Genomic DNA, 23,137 nt, shown 5'->3' on the forward strand with positions numbered 1-23,137 from the left:
CTAAAAACATACAGAGGAAAATGAAAAGGCAATAACCAAAATGTTAACAGGCCACGTTAGGATGGGAGAATACTAGTAACATTTCCCTTTCCCCCCGGTTTTCCAAATTTGTTACAGGGTTCAATGTCTTTGAGAATATTAACAGTTTTCAGTTATGTGCTTTTAGAAAACTCAGGAGCGATAGGAAGGTACATTCTTCTTAAATACAATCTGTAATTATTTCTTTTTATCATTCAAGTAACACATTTGCACATTTACAAGTTATCTGAAAGCTAAGGAAAGTTTCAACTCTCAAACACTTCTTGTTACTTTGCTCCACTTCCCTGACTCTCCTCCACCTCTTTCAACAGAGACCCCCAGGCTCCAGCCCCAGGCCTTCTTCTTCCCCACCTACAACCACTCCCTGGCTGATGTGACCCAGTCTCCAGGCTCCATCACCTGAAATTTACATCTCAGGCCCAGCCCTCTCAGCAATCCCAGTACTCTAGCTGCCCACCCACAGGTCTACTGGGATGTCTAAAAGACATTAAGAAAGCTCTTCACCCCTGCATCAACAGCCATCTTGGCTCAGCTGCTCCAGCCAATAATCTTGGAATCATCATTGACTGCTCTCTGCCTTACGCCCACATCCATCTATTGGAAATCCTGTGAGCTCTGCTTGCAAAACAGATCCAGAACCACACCGCCTTCCCCACCTCCACCCAGGCCTGGGCACCACCCTCTCTTGATCTTTTGACCACTGACTGCAATTAACTGGGCTCAAGTGGCCTTCCCACAGTCTAGGTCAACACCGGCCAGGACAGCCTTTTTGAACCGAATTCAGCTGGTCTCACCGTTCTGCTCAAAGCCCCCAAAGACTCCCCATCTCACGGGTCTCACAGGAACTAACTCCACAGCACACTCTCCCCATGACTCACCTTCAATTCCCTCCCACCTTGGGATACTCTGCTGTAGCCCAAGGTCTTCTGGCTGCTCTGTAAACACTCCAGGCACAAATTCCCACCTTACAGGCCTCTGCACTGGCCACTCTGTCTGGAACATTCTTTTCTCACGTGGCCTCATGGCAAGCTCCCTTACCTCCTCCAAATCTTTGTAAAATCTCACCCAAACACCCTGCTTATAATGACAGCCCCACCCCACGATCCTCACCCTCTTTTTCCTTGCCCTATTTTTCAACTTTCTCCACACTACATATCACCTTCAAACATCCATACAAGTCACTTGTTTATTATACTCAGATTTGCTGTCTCTCTCCCACACTCTATTAGACTGCAAGTGCCACCAGGACAGGGATTTTGGTCTGTTTTGTGCAGAATGCGTCCCAAGCATTTAGACAACAGTTGCTCAACAGCATTTGTTGCATAGGAGAAAAACTCTTCAACTGGTGTCACGGATTTTTAAAATCACAATCCAGGCCGCAGACTATCTTTTTAATTATCCAGTATAAAGTTAGCCTCACCAAAATATATCAGAGACCACAGGAAAGGTCATGAAAAAAGGTTTCCTAAATTTCAATATAAACCTTGACCAAATCTAACTGTTTAAAAAAGGAGAAACAAACTATGTATAGAAAAATTTTAAAAACCAATGTCAGATGCCACGGAGCAACTAAGCCCGTGTGCCACAACTACTGAAGCCCACGTGCCACAACTACTGAAGTCCGCGCGCCTAGAGCCCATGCTCTGCAACAAGAGAAGCCGCGATGAGAAGCCTGCACACCGCAAAGAAGAGTAGCCCCCGCTCATCACAACTGCAACGAACACCCAACGCAGCCAAAAATTAAAATAAATTAATTTTTTTAAGTTACCTTTTAAAAAAACAAAACAAAACCAAAACCAATGTCAGGCAAGTTATATTTTTTATTCACCTTAAAAAGAAAAAAAGGTCTAGTCATGCCAAGGGTATACAAATTAGAGTGACTTACTAAATTACAAATGCCGCAATTTTTAATAAAATGCCGAGACAACTAAGGAATTAAGAAACAGAGAGGATATTGAGTCTACTGAGAAAAATAAGGCCTTGAATCAGGCACTGAACCATGCAGAGATTAGGCTAAGACCTAGGACCGTAAGAAGAGACCCTGTCTGTTAACCCCTGGCTTGGGGAAGATCTTCGGGAAGCAGCATCCCAGGCCTGGGCCTATTCAAACCTTCTAACTAACATCGAAGCAGCAACATGCCTGAGATGCCCATTCTGGTTCCATTGCTTGAATGGGTGGATTCATAATCCCAGAAGGAAGAAATAAATCTAAGCCTATATAAATAAACAGCAGGTACACAAGAATAGAGGCAAGCTGAGGGGACGCCCGGCACCTGATCCTAAATCTCACTTCTGCTACCTCAGCTGTACTCCGGGTTCAAGCCCCAGTGGGGAGATGTGTCCCCCACACCCACATCCAGTCCCCCAGCTACCGTGGTGGCGAATGTGGCCAATGTGGGGATAAAAGATCTGAGGAATGGAGAGAAAGTCCCTGACTCTGCTTATTCCCAAAGCCAACAGCCCTCCTTCTTCCAGGTTGTGAGAACTAAATAATAAATTCCTTTTAATCGGAATCTGTCACTTGAGGCTGAAAAGGTCCCAACTAACAGTTAGATGAACCCAATAACTAAAACCTAATTCGTGAGATTGGGTCCAAACGTCAGGAACACAGGTAACCTCTGGAACATTAAAATACATTTTATGACTATTTATGGAAAAAAAAATGCTTTCTGAGAAATAGGGTGATTCTGCAAAAGCCCTAATCATCTGCATCCCCATCAAAAAACTGTCCCTTAAAAGGTACACACTATATTTTCTTTATAAAAGAACCACAGCTTCTATTGAGGGACAGAGACATTCTAAAATTAGATTGTGGTGACAGCAATCCAACCCTGCAGATACACTAAAAAAACACTGACCTGCACACTTTAGATGGGTGAATTGTATGGTATGTGTATTATATTTCAATAAAGCTGTTTCAAAAAAAAAAAAAGCAAGTACACATGCCAGCCTCCTAACTCAATCATCCTGTCAGGATTCAACGTAGGAAAGGAACCAGGTCATTTCTACAGATGCATCTTCTCAAACACGTAATGGAAGCCCCACAAGCTCATTTCCTTTGTGTGCACACAGATGCCTCTTATGCATAATGAAAATGCCATATGCAGATACGTTTGATTAGCACGTCCACGTTTCCCATTATTATGCAGCACTTTGTAACAAGCTGCCGTTAATGCCTGCCTATTATCCAAGTGCAAAATCATTCCGCCTAATTTCAAGCAGCCTGGCAGCTGCAGGGGAAGAACAGCCTTGCCCTCCAGTGGAGGCCCATTTGACATATAACCCCTGTTGCTACAAGGACCCCAATCATCTAGAGCTAATCAATTTCAATCAAGCAGGCACATCTGTTAGCATGTACCTTCCAAATGCCAGCATGAGAAGACGAAGAGAAGGGGAGAAATCAGGACTAGTGTTCTGGGGTTTGGGTTTTTTTTGTTTTGGGTAGGTTTTGTTTGTTTGTTTGTTTTGTTTGTTTTTTGGCAGGGGGAGGGGAGGCGGTGAAGAAATCAAATAAAAGCAGAACAGATGCTTACACCAAGAAATGTTCTCCCCTTGCTGTGTCCGTCCCCATACACTTCTTCGTGGACATGTGAGCCCTGATCCTTAAACCACCTGGCCTCTAGAGCTCAATGAACTCCACTGCTACTCAATAACTCTGAATTTGCCAGTTCTCCAAATAATCCTTTGACCTCTCTTCTGAGGAGGCATTTCCGTATTTCAAATAGCCTCCATTGTGGTTTTCCTTTAACTATAAACAGAGATAAGAAAATACACTAACAGTACTTCATACAATGAATCAGGGAATTACACTGTGACATTCCATAGTTAGTACAATAACTATGCTGCATATAAAGTATTCCGTTAAATTTTTAACTCTCATTACAAACAACTCAACTTTTATTCTGCATTCAGTAACACTTTTCAAAATATATTTCTTTCCTCTCTTAATAACAAAAGAAGGAAATCCTGTATACTCCACACTAGAAATACTGCCACATTCTGGCAGTAGTTACAGAATTAATCCCTTGAAATCCAAGAAAAGGTAAATCCTCTGCAGCGGAATTTTACAATATGTAGCTCCTAAATATTTCCTTCTTTTTAAAAAGAATCATCATAAGCACCAGCTTGTAGCATCAAGAAATTACTTAGTCCGCTGGAATTCAATGTGGCCACCTCTCAGGATAACCAGAAGCAGCTTTTTAAAAATATGGATACCAGGAATCCACCAGTTCCTCCTGGATCAGAATCTCTGGGGATAGAGCCTGGCAATGTTCTGGGAATAACGTCCCCAAGCAATCCCACCGCCCTTGCACCCACTAGAACAGGAGTAGGTGTGTTTGGGAACCACAGATCCATTCATCCATCTATCTGCAGCTCATTCTGAGATCCGTCCAGCGATACTTCTGTTTCCAATGCAGCTCATTCCCATTATAAAACGTTTCAGTCTCCGCAAGAGTCAGGTGGCAGGAAACACGCTAGCTGTTTTAAGCAGAAAGGGATTTTAATTTAGGGAATTAAGTGCTTATGAGATCACTGAGAGGCTCTAGGGAGCCTGCTCTAGGCTGGGGCTCCAGGAAGGAGCTCCAGAGCAACAGCGAACTGCCCCACCATGGGCTCTGGCCTCTGTCACACGGGGAAGGTGGAGCCCCTTGGGAGGCTGCCCTGGAACCACTGAGCCAGGAGTGTCCCAGGACCTGAAAACACCACCAGATGTCCTACGGCAGATATCCACTGAGTGGGAGGGTGGGAAGAATCACTCACTCTAATGCTCCAGAGGTTGAACTTACATGAGCTGCAAGTGCTTTGATGCTACTGCACTGAACGGTGGTCACCAGAACGCAGTCCAGTGGGCCAGCCTACTCTGAGCAGAGGCCCTCACCTCTAACACACACCAGTGCAGCACTTGCCCCCAGGCAGCCTCTGACCCCCCAAGTCTCCCTCCCCTACCTGACTTCCTCACCTCCTCAGGCCTCTCTCCTCTCCGTTTAGCCTTCCTGTGGGGACAATGCTCATTCAGATCCCACAACTGTACCTAATGATATCTTTTGAATTTCTTCTTCTTTAATTCAGCTCATAATGCAGCCAATCTAGATCTTTTAGGGTCCTGATTTTTATCATCCAATAAGCTGACTCTTTGCCCCCAAATCCTGTCATTCACCAAATTAATGATTCTTGAACGGAACAGATAGGATTAATTTTTAAAATATACTAATACCACCTTCACTGGAAAATTCTAATATCGCATTATCAAGATCTGACCAAATTCAACCAGCAACCAGCATTTTTTACATGGTATTTTCTGGGCTACATGTCCAACACAGCATGAGATGCTACAAATGCCCCTGACCACAAACAAGGAGTTGCTATTCTCAGAGAAGTAGCAGAGACTTAAGAAAAAGGAACAGTAGAAACAGCGAGAACTTTACGTGTTGCAAATAGAACATCTGACACCAATATGAACCATGAACTGCTCAGACCTGACATAGTGATGGTGATTCTTAAAACATGGTCTCATGAAATGAACATATGGAAACATCTTGTGTAACAGCCCACAGAGTCCACTTCTGCAATCAGATCTTAGTTAATTCAATACACTGTGTGACTCCAAACATGGGCATATGTCAAATCTGAAAACTCTCCCACAGTTACCCGGATGGGGTGGGGAGGGAAGGCAGATCTTTCGAGCAAATGAAATCATTCCTGACCCACGGAGCAGGCCAGAGAACATGTGTGTTCTCTTATGAGTAAAATTAATTTGGTATCGCATTTTTACCCACATTAAGATATCCCCCCGAGGATTCACTCTTCTCTGCTCATTGGTTTTTCACCTCTTTCAACCCACTCCCTTCCAAAGCAGCAGCGTCTGTTTCTAAATAAGGAGTCCACACCGGTCTCTTACTTTACATACTTACTTCCGGTAAGTGGAAACATATACACCGAGTGAGCTGTCTTCAAGGTATGGTTGAAGAGGTGGAAGATGCACACCCACAAATGTTTGCTGATTTAAGTGGAAATTTTACTTTCATTTCTTTTGTAAAAGGATTCCAGCCCATCTACCACACTTTAGAAGCATGCTGTATGCAATGTCCTTAAATAGAAAATTCAAAGTAATCCATCATTTCTTTTACTACTGCAAGTACAACCAACTCTATGTGGGACGGAACATTTCCATTTTGTACAGATGAATGTCAAAGTTCATGGACACTAAATTCAGTGTAATTTCTCATAAGCACCAAGATAAAATGAATCACAAAATATCCCGGAAATCACCAATGATCTCGGAACAGACAACAGTGGTGTCCCGAAGCCCTCTGGACGGTGAGGGTAAAAGCAATGGAAGGTTCTTCCTCACCTCCCAGGACCCGTCCTCCTTAATCCAGAGGATGCCAGCCTCCCAGACCACTAAAAAGTTTCCCCACAGAAAGGGAGTAAAACTGCAGTGCCTCATGTGACCCACAGCGTACATGTCAGATAAGAAACCATGCTGCACAGCCGCATAGCACAGGGAGATCAGCTCGGTGCTTTGTGACCACCTAGAGGGGTGGGATAGGGAGGGTGGGAGGGAGACGCACGAGGGAGGAGATACGGGGATATATGTATATGTATAGCGGACTCACTTTGTTATAAAGCAGAAACTAACACACCACTGTAAAGCAATTATACTCCAATAATGACGTTAAAAAAAAAGATACTGAAAAACACACATTAATTTAAAAAAGAAAGAAAGAAAGAAAGAAGCCACGCTGCTGCTTTTCCAGAGTCTAGCCTGTCTCAAGCCCACACTCTCCCAGGGAGGGAGCGGCTCCCTCACCCTCCCCCAACCCACCCGCAGCAAGCCCTTTTCTCCCTGTGCTCTTTCTATTAGTCTCAGAAACTCTAAAACTGAGGCATATGTTGTAACCGCCTTGTTGATTGTACAGCAACTTTAATACAAACACTACAAGACAGGCCGAGGAAGGGAGCCTCCAGGAGGCAAGACCAGTATTTTCAAGGAAGTGAGAGTAGAAACATAGGAGAAAATGGACACGAGGGAGGTATTTCCTCACGTTCAAGTCAGTCTTTCCCTCCTCCACCTGCTTTTAAACTGACACTTGTTCTCACTGTTTTTAATTGTTTTATTGTTTTTAAACCTAGAGGTTTCCCCCTACATTTTTTCGCAGGTGGACGTTTGATCTGCATTACTGCAACCAGTCTGTACACTCTATTTAAAACCAATCCTCTTTTTTCAATATTTTAAAACATGCCACATGGTTTTCTCCAGTCACTGGAAAAGGATACACTAAACATAAAACTCGGGTTTTTCAACCCACAAAATCTACCGATGCCAGGTGCTAGGAGCTCAAGTATGGCCTTACTCTCTGTTCTGTTTTCATAGCCTAGGTTCTCCCTATCAATAAATTTCCATTTTTACAACTAAATAACCCGCTCTTTGAAGAGGCAAGCTGTCACCTGTTTTATATTATCTAGTGCCAAAATCTGAAAGTAAGCAGAGGCTACACTATTTCACCCCCAGTTCTAAAAGTCCAAACGTATCCACATTGCTGTCCACGTCACAGAGACAGAACTCGTGGTGAGGGCCTGTCTGGGCCGCAGCAGGCCAAGGAAACTCAGAACAGTCCACAGGACAGAGCAGCTGCTCACACGACTGGTACAGCCGACACTCGAAACACACAGGACCAGAAATGAAAGAATCCTCTCAAATTGCAAAAATATGGAACCGAAGAGATGAAGTTAAAGAGAAACAAATGCAAGACGGTTCACTAAGGCAGGAAAGGCTAACACATGGACAGTGGCCCATCAATGCCTGGACCGCGTGCCGGTCACACACGCAGCACTGTGGAGGGCGAGGCACCTTCCGGACAGCTGGTCTTAAAAGGGGCCATCCTCACACAGAGACAGTCCCCACCTCCCCGCCACAGAACATCACTAGAAACCGGAAGGAACGTGGAGCCGATCACATGTTCCCATAGGAACTACAACATTACAACTGTACAATCAACGGGTTACATCCCAGTCAAAGGCACCAAATGAACAGCAATGACAATCTGCACAAAATCTATGACACAGCTACAAACCCTCCAAATATTTAACATAAAGTGATCAAAATCAAGCCCAAACACTGAAATTTTGTGTTAGAAGTGACCTTACAGACCACAGGGTCTGAATCTCTCCTTCGCCAGGTCAGGAAATGGAAATCCAGAGGACCACTTGCCCACCGCCAGGGATCTAGTTAGAAGCCAACTGAAAAACAAACCCAGGCCTCCTACCAGCCAATCATGTGCTTCTAGACAAGCGTACTTTCTTTACAAAAGTCCCTGGAAACAGGCAAAAAACACACACCGCTATATATATGCTGTCTCCAAAAAAAAGACATACGTAAAAAACATAACTCCCATATAACACATTTCACCTGCCAACATCAGTCATTAAAAATTATATATCTGTGTGCTTGTTATTAGCTACCATTTTTCTTTTTGGTGTTTTTTAAAGTTACAAAGTACTGGGAGAAGGCCTGGACTGCCCATCCTGAGTAGCCCTGGCTTTTGGCCATCCTCTCCTTCCAGTTAGAGGCTTGGCCTCTCTGGCCACCAGGACCTGCACGTGACCCAAGGCAGGTCCATCGGAGCCCTTCCCCGGATCACGCGCACCAGAAGGGAATTCTTGGGGTGGGAAGCTTTGAGAAGGGCCACCTAGCATAGCCAGTGGCCAAACTCTCCACTAGACTTTGAGAGGCCGAAAAAGTCAAACAGAAGCGAAACACAGGAGAGAAAGACAGCCTCCCCACACCTAAAGTGAGTTGTGCTGGTCAAACAGTCTTAGTGAGGAGAGTGGGATAAGGACGATTTCTATCCTCGTGGTTCTTTTCTGAATTCCCTAATCTTGCTACAACAAACATGGCTTTTGTAATGAGAAATGTCGTAAGAAAACTCTGTCATGAAGGGTAGGTCTGGACTAGGATGCACTCCCTTTCCTGACTGCCTAAGCCTCTTCTGATTGGCTGAAACCCTGGGTATCCCCCAGAACACATGGTAAAAAAACAAATAAAACTTTCTGCTTAAACTATGAGGCTGACTGCAGGGTGAGGGTGATAGCTTCTTTTCTGGGTGTGGCCCCCATTCAGACATAAATTTTATTGTATTATTTTTTTTATATGATTTCTCATCCCTAATTTATTTATTTATTTATTTTAATTTTTGCCTGCATTGGGTCTTCGTTGCTGCGCATGGGCTTTCCCTAGTTGAGGCAAGCAGGGGCTACCCTTGGTTGCGGTGCACGGGTTTCTCATTGCGGTGGCTTCTCTTGTTGCAGAGCACGGGCTCTAGGCGTGCAGGTTTCAGTAGTTGTGGCACATGGGCTCAGCAGTTGCGGCTCGCGGGCTCAGTAGTTGTGGCACACGGGCTCTAGAGCGCAGGCTCAGTAGTTGTGGTGTATGGGCTTAGTTGCTCCGTGGTATGTGGGATCTTCCCGGACCAGGGATGGAACCCGTGTCTCCTGCATTGGCAGGCGGATTCTTAACCACTGCGCCACCAGGGGAGTCCCAGACATAAATTTTAATTTTAACACTAGCTAACTGCAGACCTTTTCCCACAATCCTATTGATAATAATATGTTAACTAATGATCACATGAAAATTCAACTCTAAAACTTGAGGGTAATTACAAGCATGCAACCTCCTTTCTGACTGCTCTCCTCAGAGCATCCTTCAAAACAGCTAGCCAACAAACTGTGCAAAGGTCAGCCTTTGCATTTCTAAACCTCAGTTCCTCTTCCTCAAAGACTTCTTCTTTTTACCTCAAGTCTTACCTTTGGAATTGCATCAGATCTGGTTTCCTTCTCCACAATGCAGTGATGTTTTCCTTCAAATTTTTAATTTTTTGCTTACTATTATGTCTCTCTCCCCTCTCCACCTCATTCTTGAGACAACTGTGCCCTTCTCCAGCCTTAGGCAAACTGCCTAAACTCATGTTGTATAGAAGGAATCCCATTCGACAGACAGCAACGGAGACAAACTAGGAAATCCCTAAATTTCACAAATACTTCTACTTAAACAGCAACACAATTCTGGCAGTTTTAATTAACGTGGTTTGCCAATGCCTGACATAATATTTGGGAATTATATTCATAGGAAACTCTATTTCAGGTCTTTTTTTAAAATATTTATTTATTTATTTATTTGACTGCGCCATGTCTCAGTTGCGGCACACGGGATCTTCACTGCGGCACGCAAACTCTTAGTTGCAAAATGTGGGATCCAGTTCCCTGACCAGGGATCGAACCTGGGCCCCCTGCACTGGGAGAGCAGAGTCTTAGCCACTGGACCACCAGGGAAGTCCCATCAGGTCTTATTTTGACAGGAAATACCAAAGGCACGACAAATGTCCACGGCAAAAAAAATATAGGTAATTGTATAGTCACATGGTCTTCAATTTTTTTTTTTTAGACCAAAGAGAAAACAGTACCATAGAAATATTACACAAGAGTTAAGTGAATAGACAAAGCCACAAAAACCTACTCAATCCTTAAGTCCTATAAAGTCTAACCATCAACTATCAAAGTGGGCTAAGGGAAAACCCAGCAGCCCACAGAGGCCGTGGGGATTTCCTCTGACTTTTGTGAATCACCAAAGGCAACTGAAGGTAGGGCCTCAGGCAAACCCAGAGCAGAAAGTGGTCCGTGGGAGGTGGGAGTGGGAGGATGGGGAGGCCCTGGGGGGGGGGGCCCGTAAGGAACAGAGTGAGAGTAAAGGATGGAGGGACAGCAGCAGGCGTGGCATTAACAAGGAGACCTGGGAGCGACCACCTTCTGGGCAGGGTCTCCAGTCATTCGAAGAAACACACTGGGGACACAGAAATTTATCAACAGCAGAAGGATCTTGCTCTTAAGAACGTCATCTCACTTCATCTAGTGCAGACAAGCCAGAGACTAGAGAGATGCAGGTGGAAGGCAGAATGTTCTAGCAGAGGGAGCGGCGGCTGGGGGAGGGGTCAGGCTTCCTGAAAGCGACACCCTGGGGACCCAGATGGGAACGCTCTTGGCACTGAATCCACCTCTGCTTCCTTCATCCCGTCCCTTCCTTGCCCTGGTGTCCAGCACACGGCCTCCCTCCCAGCCCGCCTCAACCCCACCCCGGAAGGAAAGAGACTACCTTTCTGAGGCCTCCTCATACTTGCACATAGTGAAAGCCAGCACACCTATTTGCTAGCAACTTATGAACTTAGAAAGTTGAAATTAAAGGGCACAACACAGGAACTCAAAACCCACAAGCTGAAGCTTCAAAGGTGAGAATGTCCCATTTCATACGAGGCGGTTAAGGGTTCCCACTCCTCTGCTCCACATTCTCCCCCAGCGCCTTCCCCGCAGCCGACACACAGTCGCACTTGATTCCTCACCGTCTTCACGACTTACATTCCACATTCCCTCACGTCCCTCACATCCGAAGAGGAGGCCAGAGGCCTCGGCACCTGTACGATTCAACTCTAAGCCACTCTGCCCTGAGACGTAGCCTCAGCAGAAGCACAGACACCAAAAATAGCAAGAGTCGTGCTGGGTAGGAGAGTTACAGAATGTTTTTCTTCTTCTCTGTATTGCTGAAAGACTGTGAAATAAACGTGCATTTCTTCTGTAATAAGAGTAAGAAATAAAGAACAAAAGAAGACCAACAGCAAAACAAAGCGCACAGGCTACAACACAGACATGACGCTCAGTGAAATTAAGCCAGTTCCAGAAGGACAAACACTGATGATTTCACCTACATGAGGTGCTTAGTGTGGTCACAACATAGTGACAGACAGTAGAAGAGTGGCGGTCAGGGGCTGGGGGACGGGGAATGGGGAGCTAGTGTGTAAAAAGCACAGAGTCACAGTTCTGCAAGAAGAAAAGGGTCCTGTGGATGGACGGTGGTGGTGGCTACTCAGCGGTGTGAAAGGACCCAATGCCACTTAATGATTAAAACGGTAAACTTTATATTATATATATTGTATCACAATTAAAATAAATAAAATTTATTTAAAGGGTTTTTTGATGTTTGTACACTACTGCTTCCGTTTGTTTTTTGTTTTGTTTTCTTTTTAACATCTTTCTTGGAGTATAATTGCTTTACAATGGTGTGTGAGTTTCTGCTTTATAACAAAGTGAATCAGTTATACATATACATATGTTCCCATATCTCTTCCCTCTTGCGTCTCCCTCCCTCCCACCCTCCCTATCCCACCCCTCTAGGTGGTCACAAAGCACCGAGCTGAGCTCCCTGTGCTACGTGGCTGCTTCCCACTAGCTATCTATTTTAAGTTTGGTAGTGTATATATGTCCATGCCACTCTCTCACTTTGTCACTGCTTCTGTTTTATGTTTTGGTTTTTTGGCCGCGAGGCATGTGGGATCTTAGTTCCCTGACCAGGAACCGAACCCGCACCCCCTGCCTGGAAGGCGAAGCCTTAACCACTGGACCACCATGGAGGTCCCAATAAATAAATTTTTAAAAGGAACAATCTTCAAGAATTTATTGTATCTAAACTAGGGTCCAACTGTATTTAACACATACTTTTCTCGAGTAATGCACAATGGTCCCAGCAATTATAACAGAGACTATCTAATTCCTAACCAGAACAGTGAGGGTGGATATGTGTACTGAGAGAATCTTGCCTGGAAGGCCACGGCCCAGAATTTTCCCTGGAGAAGCAGCCAGCCCCTTCCCTCCCAAGGATACCAGCACCATTACCCACGACACAGCCGCCGCCACCATTCGCTGAATCCCCAGCACATATTCACCTGATACATGTTCTCTCCACGCCCACAACCACCCTAGGACAGTAGGTACGGTCTCCAGTCTACACATAAAGAAACGAGGCCCAAGATGACATAGCCAAAAGCGGCTGAAGCCTGGGCATCACCCACCTGGGGCCAGGCTGCTTCCCAGCGTGGACCCACCATAAACCCACTGCCCGAGTCACAACATACACACACACACACACACACACACACACACACACACACACTTCCCGGGGTGGACTGCAAGTCTCTCCACCCACTCATTACATACACGCTGGACCCCTGCTCTACAACTTCACGGCACCATGGAAATACTGGATCCAAAGACTTCAACAGAAAAAGCGGAAGCTACAACCACCCCCTGGAAGGTTCCGCAGGGCTTCCCATTAACTAACTCCAAAGAGAAGGGAAAGGAGAGGTCTGTGTGGGGCTGGCCTTTCCTGAGCTCACAGCAAGGCTAATTGTCTATTTTTAAGATGGATGCAAAGTGAGCACCCTATCTTTGAGGTTTGTTTTAAGATAAAAAAAAATCTCCCTTCTAAATCTTAAGTAAAACTGGCACCAAGAAAGATGGATCATGGATGTGCTTGAAGCCTCCAGAGACCCCCACCACCACAGTCCGCTCAGAGGAAGAAGCGGGTCTGGCTGTCCAGCACAGGGAGGGCCCCCTTCCTGGCCCCAACAGGAACCCCTGGGCCGGTGCTGTTGCCTTCATCATTCACGTGGCCTTTAGGCACCGGGCTTTACCCTGGTGGTTCGTTTTCACATGCATCAATGTAAACTCCCTGTGGTCAAGGGCTGTCAAACTTCCCTATGCATCCACGGCATCTAATCCTGTTTCCTACGCATAACAGACACTTGGTAGAGCAGGTTCTTCAAAGAAGCCTTGTGTAAAAGGAGAGTGTGACCGGAGCCAACAGGCCACCTTCCTAAAGACTCAGTGAATTTCTGTCTCAAAGCCTGATCAGCCGCTCGGCTCCGATGGGGACCAACGAGGATGGCGTCAACGCATCCGACGGCCGGGGGGCCGTTTCCCTTTGTCCCTGGCTGCTAAAACTGGCCAAATCATATAGGCACTAAATTCACGTATCTGCTTTAAAATTACATCTGCCTGTTGTTTCCCTCCTATGCAAACCAAAGAAAATTAAAGTTTCAAATTGCTCATTCTCCATATTGTAAATGTGTTGGCCAATATACAGGTAAAGATGGCCAAACGCCTTCCACAGCAACTGAAAGTGTCTCCCTGCTTTCACCCCAGCTTTTCTCCTTCTGTGGTGTGAATGTCACCTGAAGTTTAAGTAAAACTTCACAATCTCTGTGGCAAGAGTAAAAAGTGATTGGATTTGGGTACAAAGTCTTCAAGTTCAAAAATAAGTATGCGGGCCACCACATAATTTTCTATCACAGCTTTTGTCGCTTCAGCAACTTTCACTGAAAGTGTGGCCGCAAGCAAGCAATTCAAAAAAGACAGTATTTACACATGACATCACAACAAGCGCTGTCAAAATCCCAGAGAATTTTCTCTATTAAATCTCTAAGCAAAGAACCAAAAGTACTGCATACGACTGCCCCATCTCTCCAGCTGACCAGCACACTCAGGAGGCCCTCAGCTACGTCTCACCTCTCGAAGGGTGCTGGGTCACACCACCCGTGTAACAAGGCCCTCACACACAGAATTTCTTCCCCCATGGGATGGCAAGGAGAAAAGTATTGCACATACAGACTAAAAACTGATCACAGCATAGGTAAGAAAAGTGGTCAAAACTTTAAAATACAGCAAATAAACCACGGGCTCAAGTCTCCCAATGTCCGTATGGCCCCAACAGCTAGGATGCCCAGGTGCCTGCCCTGACGTGGGACAAAGAGAAGAGAGGAGGTGCCATCGGCAAACAGCTAAATGATCGGCACGTGTGTCCCCCAGAGTCACAGATACCATCAAAAAGCTGAAAAATGGTCCTGGTACATCCCAGCAATACTGCAAATAGAGTCTGGGCACCAAGTCAGCCTATTGGGCTTTATAGTAAACATATACCAACATACACCAAAACCTGTCATTACTTTTTGAAACTGTCACACATGATTTTAATCAACAGGAAATTTCTCACCTTACCCAATTCTCCCTTTGTACACATCATGCTAGAGTCTCACCAGTCTATACCCTTCCCCTGCAACGTCACACACGTACATAGACCTTCTCTCCAGGGTGAGCTAATGTTGAGACAAAAACAAAGTTATTCACTGTGTTTTCAAGCTTTTCTATTCCAGTAACAGTTTCCCTGCTAATTACACCTGCTTCTTATTTTCAGAGACCTTGACACTGGGCTCAGCCCCTTCTGATTCTATTTTCTCTTTGGATCTGCTCTGGGATGTCCTGCCTCGGCCCTGTCCTGCCTTGGCTTTTCTCTTATACCAAAACACCACCTTTCAAAATACTCAGCAGCATCTAGCAGTGCTCTCCAAAGGCGCTCAGGAGGTGAGGAGACACTTTTACGTTAAGTTCTCAATCTGGTGATCACAGCACAGAGCACGTCCAGGGGAACTGGGGAGAAGCCAAACACCTGCTGACCAGCCTCAGTTCTAAACCCGGACACGGCTGGGGTCAAATTACCGCCCTGCATGTGCACCCCGTTCTCCAGGCAGGTCTCAGCGCTCACTGAAAGCCAGTCAGAAGCTGTGACAAAGCGAGAGAGTGGCATGGACATATACACACTACCAAACGTAAAATAGATAGCTAGTGGGAAGCAGCCGCATAGCACAGGGAGATCAAGTCCGTGCTTTGTGACCACCTAGAGGGGTGGGATAGGGAGGGTGGGAGGGAGGGAGACGCAAGAGGGAAGAGATATGGGAACATATGTATATGTATAACTGATTCACTTTGTTATAAAGCAGAAACTAACACACCATTGTAAAGCAATTATACTCCAATAAAGATGTGAAAAAAAAAAAAAGTTCTGCTCAACAGAAAGCTTAGTGGGTTCTTTTTGCCCCGTTAAGAAACACACACTCATATTAAGTTTAGGAAATATGGAAAATCAGCGATAAACATATCACCCTGAAACCCCAACACTCAAGTCGGGCAAATTTTCAAGCCATAAAAATAGGGTTCCAAAAGACTCCTACTCCATGCAAAGGCTTTATAAAGTGACGTTTAAAGTGAAAAATCACAGAGTGAGTTAAAAAAGAGGCTATAAGGGCACTGAGTAATTTGACTGGGTTATCACAGGAAATCAGCAATGTACCAAAATAGATTTTCAACTTCTGGCTAGCAAAGTTTGGGAACACACGATGGCATAAACACACAAACTGCACAAAGAATTATCTTAACTGTTAAAAACCTTCGTAGAGGGTTTCTTTCAATGCTACCATATTTTTCACAAGCCTACTAGGAACCAAGCCTCAGATGAACCTAAATGCCAGAAAAGCTAGTGAATAGATTCCATTCAGTTTAGCTTTGAACTGAGTACCTAACGTGCGCCAGGCAGGGACAGATCCACTTTTGCGGGGTTTGCCACTTATTGCTTGCGGGGTGGGGAAGGGTATTCTTTAAGGGAAAAAAATACACACTATACTTTACTTTTGAAAATTTAATAAAAAGCATAATCGTGTGAGCACATTCCTAGGCTCCCTCCCATTGAGAATGAGTGTGTTTGTGCAGGTGGGAGGAGGGGCAGGAAACGCTTCCTAGAGGAAGGATGTCAGACAGAAATCGACCTGGAGGAGGTACAGGAGGAAACCTCCAGGCTCAGGAAACAAGTCCAATGGTGAGAAATGAAAAGTATATAATACCAACTGGGACCTCTTAGATTAAAATTACAAAGATTAAGAAAATACTGACTGGACTTCCCTGGTTGTCCAGTGGTTAAAGACTCCACGCTCCCAGTGCAGGGGGCACGGGTTCGTTCCCTGGTCGGGGAAGATCCCACATGCCACGTGGTAAGGCTAAAAAAAACCCCAACAAAATAGTGGTACTCAGGGCTGGGAAGTTTGTGGGCAAACCAGCAATCCTAAAACACTGATGTGAGAAGATAAACCAGAACCACCTTTCAGGAGGGCAATTTGGGAAAAAGGCTTCAAAACATGCCCACTTTTTGACCCAGCAATTCCAGTTCTAGCAATGCATCTTAAAGAAATGATTGTTCAAAGATGCAGATGCAGTGCGGTTGGGTTTTTTTTCCTTTTAAATAAATCCCATATATAAAGTATTAGATTTGAAATTACAGAAAATTCATATAATGTACTACAAAGCAGTCGTTAGAAGTGATGGTCAGAATATATTAAGTTTAAAAATCAAGCGAAACTAACTCGAAAAGATATCTGCACCCCCATGTTCACAGCAGCATTATTGTAATAGCCAAGAAATGGAAACAACCTAAGTGTCCACCGATGGATGAATGGATAAAGAAGTTGTGATGTGTGTGTATACACACACACACATACACACACACACACACACACTGGAATATTACTCAGCCATAAATAACGAGGAAACCCTGCCATTTGCAACAGCATGGATGGACCTTGAGGGCATCATGCTAAGTGAAATAAGTCAGGCAGAGAAAGACAATACTGTATTATCTCGCTTACATGTGGAATCTTAAATAAAATTTAAAAAAACCAAACTCACAGAAAAAAAGATCAGGTATGTGGTTACCAGAGATGGGGGATTAGGGAAGGGGGAACTGGAGGAAGGTGGTGAAAAGATCCAAGCTTCCAGTTTTGAGACAACGAAGTACTAGGAGTGTCACGTACAACATGATGACTACAGTTAACACAGCCGTATGGTATCTAGAAAAGCTGTTAAGAAAGTAAATCCTGGGAGTTCTCATCAGAAGAGAAATAAGTTTTTTCATTTTTTTGCTTTTTCTCTTTACTGTAGCCATATGAAATGATGGATGTTAACTAAATGTGCTGCAGTAATCATTTCACAATATATGTAAGTCAAATCACTATGCTGCACACCTTACGCTTACACAGTGATGTGTATCAATGATATCTCAATAAAACTAGAGAAAGAGGGAAAAATCAAGTTACAAAATTATACGTGTCAAATAATCCCATTTTAAAATATATAGTAAAAATAATATACTTTATTAATAGAATAAAAGTCCTGGCAGGATACATTAAAACCTTACAGTACACAACTCAACAACAGAGATACAATGAATCCAATTAAAAAATGGGCAGAGGATTTGAACTGGCATTTCTCCAAAGAATATAAACAAATGGCCAATAAGCACATGAAAAGATGCTCAACATGACTAGTCATTAAAGAAACGCAAATCCAAACCACAATAAGATGCCACTTCATACCCACTAGCACATCTATAATCAACAAGTTACCTTATAAGTGCTGGTGAGGATGTAGAGAAATCAGAACCCCTGTTCACTGCTGGAAGGAATGTAAAATGGTACAGACACTTTGGAAAACAGCTTAGCAGTTCCTCAAAATGTTACACATAGAGTTACCATAGGAACCAGCAAATCCACTCTTAGATAAATACTTAACAAAATCAAAAACATATGTCCACACAAAAACCTGTTCAGCAAAGTTCACAGCAGCATTATTCATAACAGCCAAAAGCTGGAAATATCCCAAATGTACATCAATTGATGAATGAATAGACAAAAGGTGGTACAGCCACACAACAGCATATTATTTGGTAATACAAAGGAAAGAAGTACTGACATATGCTACAATGTGGTAAAGCTAAATAAAAGAAGCCAGTCACAAAAGGCTGACCACGTACGACATGATTCCATTTATACGAAATACTCACAATAGACAAGTCTATAGAGACAGAAAGTAGATTAGTGGTTGTCAGGGACTGCAGTGGAGGGATGGGAAATGACGGCAAATGGGTATGAGGTTTCTTTTTGGGGTGATGAAAATGTTCTAAAATTAGACAGTGGTGATGACTGCACAACTGCTAATATTCTAAAAACCACTGAACTGAATGCCTTAACAGGGTGCATTTATGTGGGACTGTGTGAATTACATCTCCATAAGGCTGTTATTTTTTAATGTTTTTTACGTTTTTTTAATTTATTTTTTATTGAAGTACAGCTGAATTACAATGTTGTGTTAATTCCTGTAGCTGAATTACAATGTGTTAATTCCTGCTGTACAGCAAAGTGACTCAGTTATACATACATATACATTCTTTTTCATATTCTTTTCCATTATGGTTTATCACAGGATATTGAATATAGTCCCCTGTGCTATACGGTAGGACCCTGTCGTTTATCCATTCTATACCTACCAGTTTGCATCTGCTGATCCCAAACTCCCAATCCAACCCTCACTCCCCCTTATAGTTGATTTACAATATTGTGCTAGATTCTGGTGTACAGCAAAATGATTCAAATACATACAAACACACACACACACACACACACACACAATGCTTAAAGCTGTTTTTTAAAATACAGTAGTTATTCCCATATTTTATGGTGGCTTTAATTTTCTTCATATTTTATAGTATTTTCTAAGAAAACATTAACAGGCATTACACTTACCACCTGGGCAAGCTTGAGTGAGTACTAACTTTAACTCTGGTTTCCTATTATTAAATGGGGATCGTAGCGATACCCATTTTAACAGCATCTAGCTCATGAGATGGAATAAATGAGATTCCAATTGTAAAAGGCTTTAAAGAGTATCTAACATAAAGCAAACACTTAAAAATTAGCTATTATGATTATAACCTTTAAAATTAAAACACGATTTCCATTTTGAAAATGGAAACATGTCCTCCTACTGATGTCACTACACATTCTTGACTCGTTCCTCATCGTTTAAGAAGCAGTTCCCTCGTTAGCCGACACAAATGCCAAGTACAAAGTAACTGAGGTGCGAAAGTAACACAGCACTTACTTAACGACAGCCTCTGGCCCTATCAGTGAGCATCTGCTGTTGAGCAGACCCCACACTACAAGCTTTGTGTGTGCACTATATGTATTACACTTTCTCGGCACACTCTGGGAAAGGTACCATTGGTCCCTTTTTACGGAGGAGGAAATCAAAGCTTGCAGGGATTTATCTGATCAAGGTTGTCCAGGGCAAGGGGCTGAACCAGGATTCAAACCCAGGTTTATGCTTTCAAAGCCTATGCTTTGCCATATCCAAGGGATCTGGTACCTGAAAAAAAGCTGTTCAAAGGAATCCACTTAACGTCCACAATAGTGAGAGAAGGAAAAAGAAAAGGAGAGAGAGAGAGAGAGAGAGAGAGAGAGAGGGAGGGAGGGAGAGAGACTTATCTGGGACTTTACGCCTTAAAAATATAAAACTAAGTTATGAAAATAAGTGTTTTATAGTTAATAAATTTTGTTATAGTCCCAACCATGCCCTAAATCTCAGTAGAAACAAAAAATGAGTCAAAAGTTGAGAATTTTTAGCATAATTCTTGACAAATACTAGCATGATATGACAGAAGTAATTTTTGCTAAAATATTTAAGGGCTATATTAATTTTCACAAGAGCATGCCTCAATGTTTTGACATTTAAACCACCCTCTTTTGAAGCACCAAATACATCATCTGTGTCCATTTTCCCTTCTTCCATTGCCAACACAAAGACACTGGCTACCAACCAGATGGGAAATGGGTGGAACAGAAGCTAATAGTAAGCAGGAAGGCATGTTTGAATGGAGACCATGTTTACAAGTGTTTCATTTATTGCTAAATATTTTTATAGTATGACAGTGTCTGCAATACTTTGAAACCTCAGTAGTGAAAGTCAGAGAAAAAGCAAGAAAACAAGAATACCTATACTGTTTTCCCAATACTTAATCTGCTCACGAAATGTAACCAAACTGAACGCATTCTGCCCTTTTTCAATTTTCAATTTACTCATTTGATAAGTATATTTTGATTATTATATCTTTTCAAAATTATCAAAAATGACAGAGTAGAGGTCCTATCCTACCTACTTGAGACTGAGAACAGAAATAAGCTTTTACCGGTCAAACCTCACAATCTTCTCTAGTGAATACACAGGTAAAGCCATCAGCAAAGGCATATACCAATTCCCCCCTCAGGCTACGATGACACAAAGTATCTGTAAATGCAAACAGCTTGAAGTAGGAGACCACAGAGCATCCTGACTTTCTCCATGGCTCCATCTACTTCTTCAGGCATTCCCAATCTCTCTAGACTCCTTGATAACTAAAACCAGCAGAAAAAATGAAAATTACCTAAAGATAAAGGCATACCTGAGTGTGACAAACTGGTGAGTTAAAACCCCACCAACATCTACTGATAAATGCAAAGGGCCTGCATATCTCAACTGGAAAACATTCTTTGAGCAGGAAGAAGGCAGAAGACAAGGAGATGTCAGGAATGTTATGGACAAAGGCTCAGAGAAGAATGGGCCTGGAAAAGTGAAGTGATCTGAGGAAAAAAAGAGCGTGCATTTTTGGACACCATATTAAAATTTGGCAACTATCCTTTTTTGTTAAAATATTGCTAAGAGGGCTTCCCTGGTGGCGCAGTGGTTGAGAGTCCGCCTGCCGATGCAGGGGACACAGCTTCGTCCCCCGGTCTGGGAAGATCCCACATGCCGCAGAGCGGCTGGGCCCATGAGCCATGGCCGCTGAGCCTGCGCGTCCGGAGCCTGTGCTCCGCAACGGGAGAGGCCATAACAGTGAGAGGCCCGCGTACCGCAAAAAAAAAAAAAAAAAAAAAAAATATTGCTAAGAGGCTTAAAAATATTGAATTATGTCATCTTTCCAGGTATTTTAACTAAGGAAAAATAAACAAATAAATGACACCTGTCTTCCTCCTCATGCTTGCGCCCATACCAGGCCTTCCTTCACATTTTTGTTTGCATAATCCCAAAAAGGATTTGGAAAAACTATGTACTCCACACATTTTGAACTTAACATTCAAAATCTCACAAATGGTTGCAAAGAAGATGATTTCTGGCATACTGTAAATATTGAGTTTTAAATAAAACTATTACATCACTTTTCAATGTATCTCTTCTGGTCTAAATTCCATCACCACCTCCCACATACTAACATACATTTAAAAAAATAAATGAATTGACTCTTTAAGAGTTGGAAGGACTTCCCTGGTGGCGCAGGGGATAAGACGCCGCACTCCCAATGCAGGGGGTCCGGGTTCGATCCCTGGTCAGGGAACTAGATCCCACACGCATGCTGCAACTAAGAGTTAGCATGCCACAACTAAGGAGCCCACATGCAGCAACTAAGACCGGGTGCAACCAAATAAATAAAAAGAGTTGGAAATTGTACATCATTCCCCTTTCTCCTTGATCTCATCTGTCCTTTCCACTCTCCCCAGAGTATTCCATTCTAATATACTTTTATGCTTGAAAGTCCATCACACCTCAAATATCTGTAAACAAATTGAGATTTATGTATTTAACCATACAAATCAGTGTTAAAAGTTTCTTCTAAATTGAGGTAAATACAATTAGCATTGTAAGGACAAAATTGACCAAAGAAATATTACAAATTATTCTAAGTAAAATTTTACTGGAAATGTACATCTTAATTATATGGATGGTACTCTCTCTCCCATTAGTTTATTCTTTGTAGGAGATTAATACTTATTACTGGAATAAGACAAGACGCCACATACAATGTAGGATTGCGTTTAGTTCTTATAGATGCAGGCACTGAGCAAATGAGCTCACATAAACAGGTAGATGGAAATGGAAAAAGATTTTTCTAGCAAAGAAAAATAATATGCATCCATGGCTGTGATATTTAATAATCTCTCAGCTGGCCACTCAATTAAGTCTTCTTTCAATTTTATTGGAAGAATGGGAAATTTATTTGCAGAGGATCGTTTACCCGGTGCTTAGAGTCATTCCCTCCCGCAGCAGCCATACCAGTTTTTCGTTTGTTTGTTTTTTGTTTTTAATTTATTCATTCATTTATTTGTTTGTTTGTTTATTTATTTTTGGCTGTGTTGGGTCTTCGTTTCTGTGCGAGGGCTTTCTCTAGTTGCGGCGAGCGGGGGCCACTCTTCATCGCAGTGCGCGGGCCTCTCACTGTCGCGGCCTCTCTTGTTGCGGAGCACAAGCTCCAGACGCGCAGGCTCAGTAGTTGTGGCTCATGGGCCTAGGTGCTCTGTGTCATGTGGGATCTTCCCAGACCAGGGCTCGAACCCGTGTCCCCTGCATTGGCATGCAGATTCTCAACCACTGTGCCACCAGGGAAGCCCACACACCAGTTTTTTGATCATTCCTTTGCTCAGCACCCTGAGGATGAGGTGAGAAGTGGGTGAGAGGTGTGCCTTCCCTTTAAAGAGTGGTAATTCTGAAAGGAGAAGTGTGAAAGGGGAACCAGTAGGCTACCTGGGCC

General features: G+C 43.4%; 1 protein-coding gene across 10 annotated transcripts in view; it reads right to left on the bottom strand.

Annotated features, from left to right (window-relative positions):
* Nucleotides 1-23,137, bottom strand: part of TMEM131L (transmembrane 131 like) — a 171,282-nt gene that overhangs the window by 98,898 nt on the left and 49,247 nt on the right. The window contains exon 1 of one of the 10 annotated variants that reach the window (XM_033857253.1): nucleotides 3,573-3,643. The exons of the other annotated variants lie outside the window; for them this stretch is intronic. Coding sequence (XP_033713144.1) covers nucleotides 3,573-3,628 — 56 coding nt within the window. The 5' untranslated portion in view covers nucleotides 3,629-3,643. Of the gene's footprint in view, nucleotides 1-3,572; nucleotides 3,644-23,137 lie in introns of those variants that run through there. 10 annotated transcript variants of the gene reach the window in all.

The sequence above is a fragment of the Tursiops truncatus genome, chromosome 5 (genome assembly GCF_011762595.2).
Source record: "Tursiops truncatus isolate mTurTru1 chromosome 5, mTurTru1.mat.Y, whole genome shotgun sequence".
Taxonomy (NCBI): domain Eukaryota; kingdom Metazoa; phylum Chordata; class Mammalia; order Artiodactyla; family Delphinidae; genus Tursiops; species Tursiops truncatus.